The sequence below is a fragment of the Toxorhynchites rutilus genome, chromosome 3, assembly GCF_029784135.1.
Source record: "Toxorhynchites rutilus septentrionalis strain SRP chromosome 3, ASM2978413v1, whole genome shotgun sequence".
Taxonomy (NCBI): Eukaryota; Metazoa; Arthropoda; class Insecta; order Diptera; family Culicidae; genus Toxorhynchites; species Toxorhynchites rutilus.
The window spans coordinates 148,470,330-148,485,205 of record NC_073746.1 but is presented as its reverse complement, the minus strand read 5'-3'; the positions used below and the strand labels follow the sequence as shown (position 1 = coordinate 148,485,205).

At 40.9% G+C, this 14,876-nt stretch overlaps 1 protein-coding gene across 1 annotated transcript; it reads left to right on the top strand.

Annotated features, from left to right (window-relative positions):
* Nucleotides 1–3,546, top strand: LOC129773566 (uncharacterized). Its single transcript, XM_055777179.1, has one exon. It carries the CDS (start codon nucleotides 1–3, stop codon nucleotides 3,544–3,546), a length of 3,546 nt encoding a protein of 1,181 aa, XP_055633154.1.
* The last annotated feature ends 11,330 nt before the right edge of the window (nucleotides 3,547–14,876 follow it).

Sequence of the window (14,876 nt, the reverse complement as noted above, 5' to 3'; positions counted from 1 at the left end):
ATGGCCAAACTCATAGAGAAGTTTTGGCGTCTTGAAGAAGCGTGCTTTCAAGACTGGGAACCAAAGCAACATGACGAATGCGAGGCGGAAAGTCACTTCCGCACAACGTTAGAGATCGCTCCCGACGGGAGATACATTACACGAATGCCCCTACGGGGGGAGCCGTCATCGTTAGGCGACTCTTATCAACAAGCATATAGAAGATTCACATCGCTTGAGCAAAGGCTCAAGCGGAATGCAGACCTGTACAAAGAGTACAGGGCATTCATGAATGAATATGAAACACTGGGACATATGGTACCAGTCACCACAGAAGACTTTCACAAAGTAAAGTATTTCATCCCTCACTCGTGTGTGGTGAAACCAGATTCAACATCCACCAAGGTTAGGGTGGTGTTCGACGCAAGTGCAAAGACGTCAACCGGAGTATCCCTGAACGATATACAAATCGTGGGACCAACCATTCAAAAGGACTTATTTGATCTGCTAATTGATTTCAAGACGCACAACGACGTGCTAGTAGCAGATATTGCAAAGATGTACAGACAAATTCACATCGCATACACAGACACTTGGTTACAATGTATTTTGTGGCGCGACAGCCCCAATGATCAATTGAAAGCGTATAGACTGACGACTGTCACATATGGTGAAGCGTCTTCATCATTCTTGGCCTGTAGGGCACTACACGAAGCAGCTGAAGATTATCGGTCGGTAAATCCGAGAATTGCCGACACCATTCAACGATCGTTCTATGTTGACAATCTAATGATTGGAGCGTCCAACGCAGATGAACTGACGGAGACGAAACGAGAAATAGAGCATGCATTGTCACTTCATGGATTTCCACTTCGAAAGTGGGCATCAAACAACGCAAGCGTACTGGAAGGAATTCCAGAGAAAGACTTGGAACCATTGATCCAAGTTGGTGACCAAGAGGTCATAAAGACATTGGGGATAGCCTGGAACCCCAAAACAGACGTGTTCCAGTTCATCAGTACGAAAAACATAGGTGAAACATACGAAGCGCTCACAAAGCGACAGATGGTCTCGAAGATTTTGAGACTGTATGACCCAATCGGATTGATACAACCTGTAATCATTACAGCTAAAATATTGATGCAAGAATTGTGGACTTATAACGTCAGCTGGGACGATGATGTTCCAGATCAAGCACTAAGCTCATGGAAGAAGTTCGAAGCTTCATTAGTGGAGCTCAGCAAGATAGAAATACCTCGGATGTCGACTCCGAGTCATACGATCGCACTAGATTTACACGGATTCAGTGACGCCTCCGAAAAGGCTTATGGATGCGTCATTTACTTACATGCAATCAACTTAAAAGGAGAAGAGAGTACGAATCTCTTATGTTCGAAATCGAGAGTGGCGCCTTTGAAGAAGGTCACTCTGCCCCGTCTGGAACTCTTGGCGGCGGCACTTCTAGCAGAACTAACTGCTAAAATAAAGAGCATTCTGGCCGGTCGAATCTCGTCGGAATATTACTACAGTGATTCACAAGTAGCGCTAAGTTGGATCAAATCTTCAAATACACGTTGGGGAACCTTCATTAGAAATAGAGTGCAGAAGATACACTCCACCACGAATCCAGAGCATTGGAAATATATATCTACGAAAGAAAATCCAGCTGATATGGTTTCGAGAGGAATTCCAGTCAGAAAATTACGCGAAGCAAAACTAGAATTTTGGTTACACGGACCGGAATGTATACGAAGAAGACAATATTATCTGCAGAGCGGCTACGAATACACTGCTGCTGCAGAACAGGAAGAGATTAAAGAACCAATAACACGATTGGTAGCAGCAACAGGAAAGGCATGCGAAGACTTAATCGCAAAATACCCGCACCATCACACTCATGACAAAACAGTAAGACACTTTGCATGGCTGTGTAGAGCCATAAACAATATGAAGAAGGTCAATAAAGACACAGGCATCAGAAACGAAAAGAGATCGGGCCCACTCACCACCACTGAATTGAATGAAGGACTAACACTCGTAGTCCGAATTATGCAAGCCACTATTTATCCAAATGAAGTAGCGGAATTACGAAAAACTGGGAAGGTGCCTACGAAAGGACCTTTCCAGCATCTCAACGCAATCGTCAGAAATGGAGTCATACATGTCACAGGGAGACTCCACAATGCAGAAATGCCCATCTCACAAAAGAATCCAATATTGATTCCCAAATCGCACCCATTTTCGAGGGTAATAATTCAAAAAATACATGAGGATAGATTTCACGCCGGAACAGATCTGGTAATAAACGAATTTCGACAAAGATTTTGGATGAGGGATCTCCGAAGGACCGTACAAGGAGTCACTCAACGATGCATCTTATGTGCCAAAGCGCGGCCCAGACGTTTACAGCAACGAATGGGACAACTGCCCTCGCCCAGGGTAAATGAATCAGTAGCGTTCACTCACACGGGAGTGGACTTATGTGGGCCATTCGAAGTATATCTCAATCAAAAATCGAAATGCAAGACCACAGCATATGCTTGCATCTTCATATGTTTTGCGACCAAAGCAGTTCACCTAGAAGTCGTCGAAGATCAGTCGACGGCAGCGTTCATATCAGCACTTCTCCGTTTCACATCAGTGAGGGGAATACCCGAGGTTATTTACTCCGACAATGGGCGGAACTTTGTCGGGGCCAGCAGAGAACTCAATCGTTTACGAAGAATATATAACAATGAAGTTTTTCAAAACAAATTAGTTGATATTGCGGCAACTCACAGAATAAGATTTTCATTCATTCCACCCCGAAGCCCCAGCTTTGGAGGACTTTGGGAAGCGAACATAAAGGTAGCCAAGCGGCTCTTTAGTGCAGCGGCCAGAGGAGCACAGCTAAACATCATGGAATTGCAGACACTGTTCTACCAAGTGGCCGCAATAATGAATTCGCGACCACTCACACCTGTTTACACGACGCCAGATTCACCGACCGCGATCACACCCGGTCATTTTTTGATAGCACGCCCAATGCTAGCCGTGCCCATCCCTACGCAGAGTGAGGATGGAAGCAATCTCACAACCAGATGGAAACGAGTACAATCGCAGCTCGAACAATTTTGGAGAAGATGGAGAGACGAGTATCTCCACCAGTTACGTGATTATGCAAAATGGACCAAGCAACAAGCCAACGTTAAGGTAGGCCAAATCGTATTGATCGGAGACGATCACCTTCCCGTAGCAAGGTGGCCTATGGGAATTGTCACACAAATACACCCTGGAAATGATGGAGTAGTCCGAGTGGCAGTAGTGCGAACCGCTACCGGAATTTACAAACGCAACGTGCGAACACTTGCTCCTCTACCAGTCGAGGAGCACACCATTCAACCCATTATAGAAGAGTATGACAACACAGCTGATAACGAACAGCAATCTCAAGCCGAAGCAATCGAACTAGAAGACGATCCCCCTCCCCAAGCACCCCAAATGATTTGGGACGGTAGACTACGCCCTCGTCCCAAAGGGGGGAGAAAATGGAAGTACACGAAATCAGATTGGGTGACGACCCTATGAAAAAATTGACAATGCAAATTTCCGCTGATAATAGCGAGACCCGAAATTCCAAACGAAGTGGTTTCACACGCTCGAGTGCTTGGGTCAGCGATTAAGACCCTCCTCGATGCAATAAAATGCGCCACAATGTAGGGAACATTACGAGTTCCAAGAAAACGCGACAATTAAAAACAAGTATAATGTTCGGCAGCGATAAGATCGAGAATACCATATCGATGCACGACGTCGCATCATATTCCATAGACGGGGCATTCATCGTGGCGATGGTGATCGCCATCATTTACTACCATTGGAGGAGAAACACGAAACGACTGCGCGAACTGGAAGGGGCGCAGCGGAGGATCCGACTCGATAGTGTGAATGCTGTATAATCAAAATAATGCGAACGCTGTATAATCAAACGCACATTTTGTGCTGACATGGAGAAACAAGAAACACCCAAGTGACCTAAGCAATGTAAAATTTAAGGAAATACAGTTCAGTCTAAAACCGACCGTGAAGGAGTTAGTACTTAGTCCGAAAGCCGTGTTGGGCCACTATGGCCCAATACTAACATCTTAATTTTAACGAACAACAACGGCGTAGCGATCGATTCACTGATTAATCGCTACCAGAGAATAAATTTTTGGGAAATCGATCTTTGAAAAATCAAATGCCTTTTTTCCAATTTATTTACTTGCTCTAAATGAGTGTTGTTTTTCCATTAAACAATGAATAAACATTTCACATTTCTATTCAAACATGAAACACTTTTTATTTTGATTTTCAAGATTTTGAAAGGTTCGTCAGGCTGCGCAAAAAAGAACATTATGATAATATAATAATATTTATTTTTTATATCCCATTTATTTATTTAAGGCGTATTAGCAATCTAGCTATAACAGAGCTGAATTTTAAACGTGTACATGTCACATGTTTATCATATCTATAATTAGCACATTACACAGTTGCCATTCGCCAGTATTCCTTCTATACCATTACATATGGTACATTCACACAGTAGCCATTCAGGCGTAAGAGTATTCTTTTCTGTTCTACCATTATCCAGTTGGACCACCGGACAGCGGAGACAGTTGATTGATCATTGTTGAGTTATTTTTAGAACAGCAGCCCGGTGTGTCTTGCAGAGCAGTTGTATGGATGAATCGATCTTATTTCGACCGTGGATCGATCTCCATCGCTGATGATTGTTGCGTGGACGTAGCTATTCTGTAACAACACAAAGATGGTCAATGAGTTTTGAACTCATCGCTTACTAAGCGAACGCGCAACCAATGTGGCTACGAAGACCCCCCATATAATAATATTATCAAAAATATTAAAAAGTGCACAGAAGAAGAAGCCTGCTGAACTTTGAGGAACGATTGGACAACTGTAATATCAGAAATACTTGCATATAAAGGGTGTGTCACATCAAATTGCATCACGGAAAAAACGCTGTAGAAATTTAATTTTTAGGAATTATATCATCAGCTTTCGCTTATAATCAGATAACAGTGTATAGATCACGTTGGCCATGCTTCACTGTAAATTTGGAAAAATGTCGTCGAACGAAAAAGAGCGTCGTGAATTAATCCTGTGCACTCATTTCGAGAATCCGGAGTCGTCACATCGGGACATCGGTAAGATGCTGGGAATCGTCCAATCCACGGTCAGCAGAGTACTAAAACGATACTTCGAGAACCTAACCATCGACCGGAAGGTGAAGAACGGCAAAAATGGATGCTCCGTCAGTGAAAAAGATCACAAGCGCGTAGTTAAGCAGTTTAGACGTGATCCGAGAAGTTCGGTCCGGGATGTCGCTAATAAGCTGAATTTGTCAAGTTCATTCGTCCAGCGGACCAAGCAGCGGGAGGGCCTGCGTACATACAAGGTTCAGAAGGCTCCTAACCGCGACGAAAGGCAAAACATGATGGGGAAGACGCGAGCACGGAAGCTGTACACCGAAATGCTGACGAAGCCGCATTGCCTGGTAATGGACGTCGAAACCTACGTCAAAGCGGACTTTCCTTAGCTGCCGGGCCTGTTGTTCTTCTCCGCAGAGGACAAATTCATCGTTCCGGAGGAGATTCGCAAGCAGAAACTATCCAAGTTTGCCAAAAAGTACATGGTGTGGCAAGCGATCTGCTCTTGCGGAAAGCGGAGCGCCCCCTTCGTGATAACCGGCACGGTAAACGGGCAGGTTTACCTTAAGGAGTGCCTACAGAAGCGCTTACTACCACTATTGAAGCAGCACGAGGGCCCGACCATCTTCTGGCCGGATCTCGCTTCGTGCCACTATTAAAAGGACGTGTTGGAGTGGTACGAAGCGAACGGGGTCACCTTCGTGCCAAAGGAAATGAACCCGCTCGACGCGCCGGAGCTTCGCCCAATAGAGAAATATTGGGCGATTATGAAGCAGGCCCTCCGGAAGAACCCAAAAGTTGTCAAATCGGAGGCGGACTTCAAGAGAAAATGGATTTCTGTTCAAAAAAAAACTACAACCTGACGTTGTACAGAACCTTATGGACGGGGTAAAGAGGAAGGTGCGAGCATACGGGCTTGGGCTCGAAGTATGAATAAAAAGAAAATGCCAAAAGTTGTTTAATAGTTTTTATTTTACTGTCTAAAATTTTCAAAAAGAATCGGTCTACTGGGCGAATTTCTACAGCGTTTTTTCCGTGATGCAATTTGATGTGACACACCCTTTATTGGGGTTTTATATGCTCGTGGAACTTACAAGGCAGATAAAAATAAAACTGATTTATTTATTCTCAACAAAGTGGAGTTCTATTTTGACGTAGGACTACGTCTTTCATTTCTATACTGGGGTGTAAAATCAAAGTTTCGAAAACGAAAGCGTTACGCCGGTGACCGAGATTTTTTTTTGCATTAATAGCTCCTAAACAACTGAACGAAATGGTATGATGAACACTTCATTCGAAAGATAAAATGTCTACGCGTAATATACTTGTTACGTTTTGATCCAAAAACTTGTTTCAATAGTCTTAAAATTGCCTTCAAAACAGGCTATTGAAATCACCAATCGGTATATAAGCGAGCGCCACTCGGAAATCCACTCAGTTCTAATTGAACAGCGATTGGAGCATGTTGTCGCTGTTGTGGTGAAGCTCTTCGTTTATCATAAAAGCGCGAATGAACGGTGTCACCAAAAGCCTGTTTGTGCACCTTAGGCCAGAAGGGAATCCATCAGGAGGAGAGTGATGCCGCAAATGGTTCCCCGGGAAGAGATCGGAGCAGCCGCCACACACACACATACACGCGCGGAACTCTTCGTTTGGATGCCATTCAGCATCGAGAAAATTCCGGAAAAATTCAATCGTTGCTGAAAAATAATCTGCAAGTTCCCCTGGGAACTGAAAAATACATTCATGCGAAAGAGTTCATTTTAATGTTTTTAATCCATGTAACATTGCGACCATATATTGTTCAATTAAGTGCCATTAACAGGTGGTTATCGAGTTAGCATTACCCACTGGTAGACTTCGAGTATCGAGGAAAATCGGGAAAAATCTAATCGTTTCTGAATAATGATCTGCCAGTTCCCCTGGGAATTGAAAAATACATTGATGCGAAAGAGTTTATTCTAATGTTTTCTATCCATATGACACTACAACCAAATACATTTGGTTTTGTGATTTTCCAATCAATCGCAATTAACAGGAAAGCTACTGAAATTATTCTTCCCCATCAGTAGAAAATTTTCGTATCCAATATTGTATGCGCGCGCAACGGAAAATGTTTCGCATCGCGAAAATTATATAATTTTCAATTGATTATTGCTCAGTCGCCGAAAGTTTCAAACTCAGAGAGTTCATTCCCATCTAGTTTGCCTTCCAAATTGGCATCGTAAACCACACCTTCTCTCGATTCAATCACGCACAAAAAGCCTACTTAAGCGATATTCTGGTGGTGAAACGCATTCATTTTTCGTGACGACATCGACAAGGCAACATCGTTATTGAACGAGCTGAACGGGCGGAACGAGCTGAACGGCGAGGGATCAAGAGATTCATTATCCGGCCTAACCTAACTTGAAACACATACAGTTTATTTGGAACTGTGAGGGAGCGCGGAAAAGCCGATCCATCAGAAGAAGAGAAGACGACCGAGAAATTATCAGCACCGAAAAACGGTTCCATTTGAGATATCAAAGCGGCCGCCACAACACACATATATATACGTGCGGAACTTCTTCCGTTTAAATGCCATCCAGCATCGAGAAGATTCCGGAAAATTATTATCGTTGCTGAAAAATAATCTGCCAGTTCCCCTGGGAATTGAAAAATACATCCATTAGAAAGAGTTTTTTTAAAATGTTTTCTAATATATAACACTGCGATCAAATACATTTGGTTCTGTGGTTTTTCAATCAAGTGCAATTAACAGGTGCTTATCGAGTTAGCATTAACCACTGGTGGGCTACGAGTATCGGAGATTATCTGGAAGATGTTATTGTTGCTGAAAAATAATCTGCCAGTTCCCCTGGGAATTGAAAAATACATTCAAGCGAAAGAGTTTATTTTAATGTTTTCTATCCACAAAGTGCAGAAAAGCCGATCCATCAGAAAGAGAAGAGAAGACGACCGAGAGAATACCAGGATCCGCTTGAGGCATCGGAGCAATTGCCATACACACACACACGCATCCACGCACGCAACTCTTTACGTTTGCTGGTTATCGAGAAGAATCCGGAAAGAAGTGATCGTTGCTGCAAAATAATCTGCCAGTTCCCCTTGGCATTGAAAATAACATGCAAGCGAAAGAGTATATTTTAATGTTTTTTTTAATGTTTTTCTGCGACCAAATACATTTGATTATGTTATTTTTCAATCAAGTGCAATTAGCAGGAAAGCTTCTGAAGATTATTCTTCCCCATCAGTAGGATATTTTCATATCCAATATTGGATGCATAAAACCTTGTACCATCAACGTAACGCTCTCGTTTTCGAAGTCCCCCAAATATTCATTTATTCTTTCATTCAGAATGGATTCAGATTCAACTTCAAACAAATGATCACTAAATCAACGATAGTCCTACGTCACCATTGCGGTTATACCATAGATATAACCCACTTCCTGTTTTTTTTTTGAAAAAAAAGACGGGTGGGTAATGTCGGGGACATAACCGGAGTGACGTAGGACTATACAAAGGGGACAGCTTTTGTTAAATATATATTTTAAATATATTGTTTTATTTTCTTCTCCTACGTGAATACCTACCTATCTACCTGAAAAATGTATTAGTTTACTGTTTACTCTTTATGAATATGTTGATGGTTCTGAAAAGAACCTTTGGTGTTGTGTTTTTGTTATCACTCGATATTCCCATCTTGTTCGGTTAAACCTTCCTGTTTAGCTATTGCGTTTTCCACTCGCCACAGCTTTCACAGTTGGAAAATTCCCATCCAGCTTGTGACATGTTGTTCAGTAAATTACATTTAATGCGACGTGCCGGAGAAACACTTTGCTACTCACTGAAACTAATTGTTGCCTTGATGAGCGCCGAACCGAAGCTGCTCTGTTCTTGATGCGGGTTTTCTGATTGTCGTGAGCAGCTTTGCAAGCCAACTCGAGCACTCCGACGGCCGAAACTCTATAATCGTTGTTAGGTATACTGGTGCTCCGGCACCAATCCGTTCGGCCTAGTTACCCTTGCGGAGCAATCAGTGAATGCGACCAACAGGGAACTGGAGACCTGCACGGTTCGAGTGAGACTTTGCCTTTCCCTTAACTTGTCCTTTGTTACGTCCACGATGCCGATGCCGTACAACCACACGGGTTTACGGTTTGAAAGAAAATAAGATATTTTTTTGAGGTCCGCGTGTTTTATACTCTAGCGGTACACACTCACAGGATACAGACAAATCGGCAGACTCAGCCAGAGGGGCGAGTCCAACGAGACGAACGAATGAGCGTTAAAAGGGAGCGATGGCAAAAAAATACATTCATTACGATTTGTTCGCTCGTTGGATTCACATGCAGGCTAAAAAGGGTCCTTTTCAGGATCACAAAATTATCTTCAATCTAAAGAGTTTATTGTTTTGTTATCACTCGATATCCCCATCTTGTTCGGCTAAACCTTTCTGTTTAGCGATTGCATTTGCCACTCGCCACAGCTTTCACAGTTGGAAAATTTCTTCCCATTCAGCTTGTGACATATTTTACAGTAAATTACATTCAATGGCACGTCGCATTACCACCACTCAGTATCGGATTGGAGGTAATTTTAACCTGTAATTAAACATTTGCGATGACAGTGGTACAGTGTCGACTTTCAATGTGGGGTCATAATTTGGACCACGACCTCTATGTTTAAAAAAATGTCCAACTAAATATGTCGCATTACAGGTCCGTTCAATTAGCTAAATGTCGAGATAAGTGTAAATTACTGTACTTTCAATCTAGAAGCAATTTAAAAATTGGTGAAAATCAATAAGCTCAGAACAACTGCCAAATTCACATACTCATCATATCCTGGCAAACAAATCATGAAAAAATCAATTTGTGTTTTATTATTATTTTGGATATTGTTTTAGAAAGCATTGAACTGTATTTCGTAAACTCTTTTTTGGAAGGTTTAATGGCCCTGAAAAGCGCCTTGTTTTATGGAATGGTTCCAATTTAGAAAACTTAGTACTCGTGATTTTGAAAAAAAAAACATTTCGAATGCCCTCGATGCCTCCTTGTTCTGGATTTGCCACCAAAGCAGTGTGTATAAAGAACTTTTTTCTTCTGCTACCTGATGCCGTTTTGCGATTGCGTTTGCCACTCGCCACTCGCTGCAACTGTCTGTTGTCTTGATGTCCACCGAACCGAATGTGTTCTGTTCCGAATGCGGGTTTTCTTATCGTCGCGAGCAGCTTTGCCAGCTAACTCGATCACTTCGGTGGCCGAAACTATATAACGCCGGCTAGGTGGACTGGTGCACTGGTACTAACGCGCTCGGCCTAGCTACCCTTGCGGGGATCAACACGGTTCGAGCGGGATTTTGCCTTTCCCTTCACTTTTCCTCCTTTACCATGTCCAGACATGGCTGCTTGTGTTGGTTTGTTGATCTGATGTGATGCGAAACGATGTGGTCTACGGTTTCGATGAGAATGATCGTTACGGAAGGAAGGAAGGTCTTGTATTATAGAGACTTTAAACTTTTGCAGTTCATTCGTCTCTAGCCTTGAGAAAGGCCCTTTGAAAACTCTACTCTACTCTACTACTCTACTCCAGCGCTACTACCTCCGCTCTCTTGCCTTGAGAAAGGCACTCGATCCCTCGCCGTCCAGCTCGTCCAGCAACGATGTTGTCCAGTCGGTGTCCACACAAAGAATGTGATCGTTACGGCAGCGGAGCGGGGATTTTTATGCTGACTGGCTGGCTCGAGAATTACGCATGTGTGAGACTGCGACCAATGTTTCGTTCATTTCTTTTTCTTTTTCCTTTCCAATCGTGCTTCATTCTATTTCGCTGCTGCTCTAGTTGCCCGCTTTGGTTGGTACGATTTGAGGAGCACAAAATGGACCAATCAAAAATGGGCACATAGTGCATTTTGACAATGCTTGATATTTCACAATTATTCAATTATTTATCTCAAGAAAAATGAAATGTTATTCATTATGATAGATGCGTAGATATATTTCCTATCAATTGATGCAAAAACCTTTGCGATCTATTGAGAAATGCTCGAGTTATAAGCGTTCCAAATCTTGCATTTTTTCCTACTTGTTCAGTGCCTAGATTTCCATTTCACCCCCTATATCTTCCGGTTAGACGTAGTCCTACGTCAAAAATATGGCAACAGAAAAGTTCTAGCAAATCCTACGATTTACTCGTTTTGACAAAATGATCAAAAACAGACGCCAACAAACAAATAAATTTGCATTGATTTTGGAAGTATCGGCATGCTATCAAGCAAAATATAACAGTTGATGAACAATTATTCCCGTCAGAAGCCAGGTTTACACAGAATATGCTTAATCAAACTGAAAGAGTTCCAATTAGCAAAAAAAAATTCATCAAAATAAGGAAGACGCACAAAGATCAACTGCGAAATCATCAAATGCAACCCATCTTAACAAACGCAAAATTTGTCAAATACTACTTTGCTGCAACAATAAAACATCAAGTAAACAAAAAAAAATGTAAAGAGTCAAGAATTTCGAATGTGTTTTCGAGCTGCGGAAAAAAAATAAAACAAAGAATGTTTTTACTATACATTATACCATTCTTTGTTTATCTATCTTTAAACAATAAAACAAAAATTGAACGGAAAAAATATTCATAATTAGAATAGTTACAAGTTGATAAAGTTACACGGCTCATTGTTACTTGACTTTGCTGAGCAGCTTGGCAGCTTGATTTGGATGTCTCTGTTAGGGACCCACCGCATGTTTCGTCAATTTCGTCCAATCAGAAGTGGGTATTTCCGTTAGGATAGGGGTTGAGGTTTTTCAATTGTTCGATAGTTAGTTTCATGACAAATATTATTTTCTTCAAAATAAAAAATTGTTATGTAGTGCCGAAATCGATTGACGCAAAAATCTCACCAATCCATCATGAAATGACTGAGCAATGAGCGTTTGAAATTGGACAATTTTCTCGTGCTCGATTTTCGCTTTTCAATTTGTACCCCAATATGTTCCCGAAAGACGTAAACTTACGTCAAAATGGGGGAAAATACAGGAATACCGTTCGTAGAAGATCATGAAGTAAACACGGCGAACCACCACGAACAACTTTAAAGCCTAGATTTACGCCACATAAGGTTATACGATGTGTATGGTGAGATTGGATGGGAGTCGTCCATCATGAGGTATTACCACATGGCCTCACGATTAATTTAGAGCTATAAGCGAAGCGATTAGAAAAAAGACGGGTAAGTAATGTTGGGGACATAACCGAAGAGACTTAAAACTACACCAAGGGCTGTCAATTTAAATAACTTACCGAATATTGGAGTAGTTTTTCTGTACATATTAGCAAAATCACAACTCTAACGCTCTCAAAAACATAATTTCCAAACGAATAATTCACAAATTATACTATTCAGCATCTTTTGCAGGACGGCAACAAAAATCCGAAATCGATTGTGTTGGTGATAACTTGAACAATGAACCTAACCTTTGCTGTTGGAAAATTTCATTCTTTCCATCCGGCTTGCAACGTGTTGTACTTTAACACCACTTTCAATTTGAAAACCATGCACGAATTCGTAAAAACTGAATGATCGATCTGAAAGACCCCAACTACCAATAAGCTCAAAAATACGTCTAAACTCTAAATTAACACAGGCTCTCTCCAAGCAAACAAAAATCAGTATATATATTTTATTGTACAGACATTCCATGCCAAACCGATATAGTGGTTCTCAGATTTTCGTGAAAAGTGGTAGTTTTGTTCTTTATCGCAAAACATTAGACCCGTATTTTTTTTATTTTTTCGTTAGGGTGCCCATTTTCATTTTAGGGTGATCCGAAATATCGAAAAATCATCGAAAAAAGGGAAAAATTATTTTTTGGACCATTGGTTAACTTTGAAAAATCATAACTCAAAAACGAAAAAAACAAGCGCCTCCCTGATTTGGAAATCTGTTATGTGAAAAATCCTCAGCTTCCCATAAAAAATATAAAAACATATAGCGCCCTTGGTCCCGAGACCATGAAAACTATAAAAAACAAATACAATCAATAATGACAAAACCAAAACCTGGAATTTTTGCAAGCGTAGCATTTTTCCAAAAATGACTAGCTAATAAGCTTTAGTTTAATATGTCGTCCGTCTAAATCGGTTTAGTTGTTCACAAGCTATGAATTTCTGAAAAATGTCATTTTTTGGAAAAAAGGGGGAAAAGTCGATATTTCGGATGAGCCCAATGAGGTACATATAGAGGTGGAGCAGTAGGCGAAGTATATCTGTATTGGCGAGTAAAATATCGTGTCGTAATTATTTGCATTCAGTATGGAATGTATATGAAAGATACAAAACAATGTTCAAAGTACTCACGGCAATTTGAGCTAAAATTCTCATGAAATCATTGAACTGGTTGGTTTTTAACAGATGGTAATTATAGCGTGGTTTATTTCGATTATTCATGTGGTGAAAAGGTCTAGAGAGTAGTCGCTGAAAATATCGCTTTTATCCGTCTTTTTCAACGTGATTTCACAAATATTCACTCCACGCTATCACATTAGCCTCATATTCGGTGGGAACTCTACAAAATGTACGTTTTTAATTGATAAATTACTTCCTGAAAATAGCATTTTACATGGATGCGGTGGGCAATCAAAGATAAACAAAACAACTGACGTCACTATTTGCTAAATAGTTATGGCAGCGCATGCTATGTCGCTCAAAACTCGACAATCTTCATTACCTTTTTTCCAGGACATTGGGATGAGCCTAAAATGAAAATGGGTACCCTAACGAAAAAATAAAAAAATACGGGTCTAACGTTTTGCGATAAAGAACAAAACTACCACTTTTCACAAAAATCTGACAACCACTCTATCGGTTTGGCACGGAATGGCTGTGTAAGAATAGCATTTCGGAATGCATCGTATTGTATTTTAAATAACTTTTGATAACTCTTTTGTGGAAGATTTGGTGACCGTGGAAAGGGTCTATGGATTACTTTTTGTTCTTTTTGCTCACGATGCCGAAATTTTTGTTCTCATTTTGCCAATGTACTTTTCTCGACAAACTAAATGCAGCCACAGTCAATTTCACATCAGTATCATTACCGTGTGCTGGATCGATTACACGAAAGCGATGGATGACGGCTGTCCATTGGCAGTCCTGATGAAAAAAATAAAAAATGGGTCTAATATTTTGCGAAAAAAGAGCAAAATTACCAATTATCACTAAAATCTGAGAACCACTATAGCGGTTTGCCATGGAATGGCTGATAACTATATTTGCAAGATCGTCCGATACGATTTAATGTCATTTAAGTTACCTTTTGAAAATTCCTCAAAAATTATTGGTACACTCAATAGTATTTTACGATAATTTATATGCAAACTAATTTCAATCATACCAGACGGTTACCCATCAAATTACTTTTTACGGTATATAGAGCAAATGGCTAGAAAGTCCTTTTTCGAATATTTGCTACGAATCAATTAACAGTTCATCTTGATTCGATAGAGAAGTGACCTGAAAGCCTCTATCTTGAGATATTTTCCTAAAGGTACGCATGAGACCAGGTAAACAGGTAGTTCAGGGCTAAATGATTTCCCAGATATGGGTACCCAGTCATTTCAAAACAATAAATAATAATACCCGTTATTGAAGTACAAAAGCAAAGACATGCTAGGAAGCAAATCAGTATTCTGAAA

What these genes read in the sequence shown, in the direction of transcription:
- LOC129773566 (XM_055777179.1), top strand. Translation starts at nt 1, where the DNA reads ATGGCCAAACTCATAGAGAAGTTTTGGCGTCTTGAAGAAGCGTGCTTT.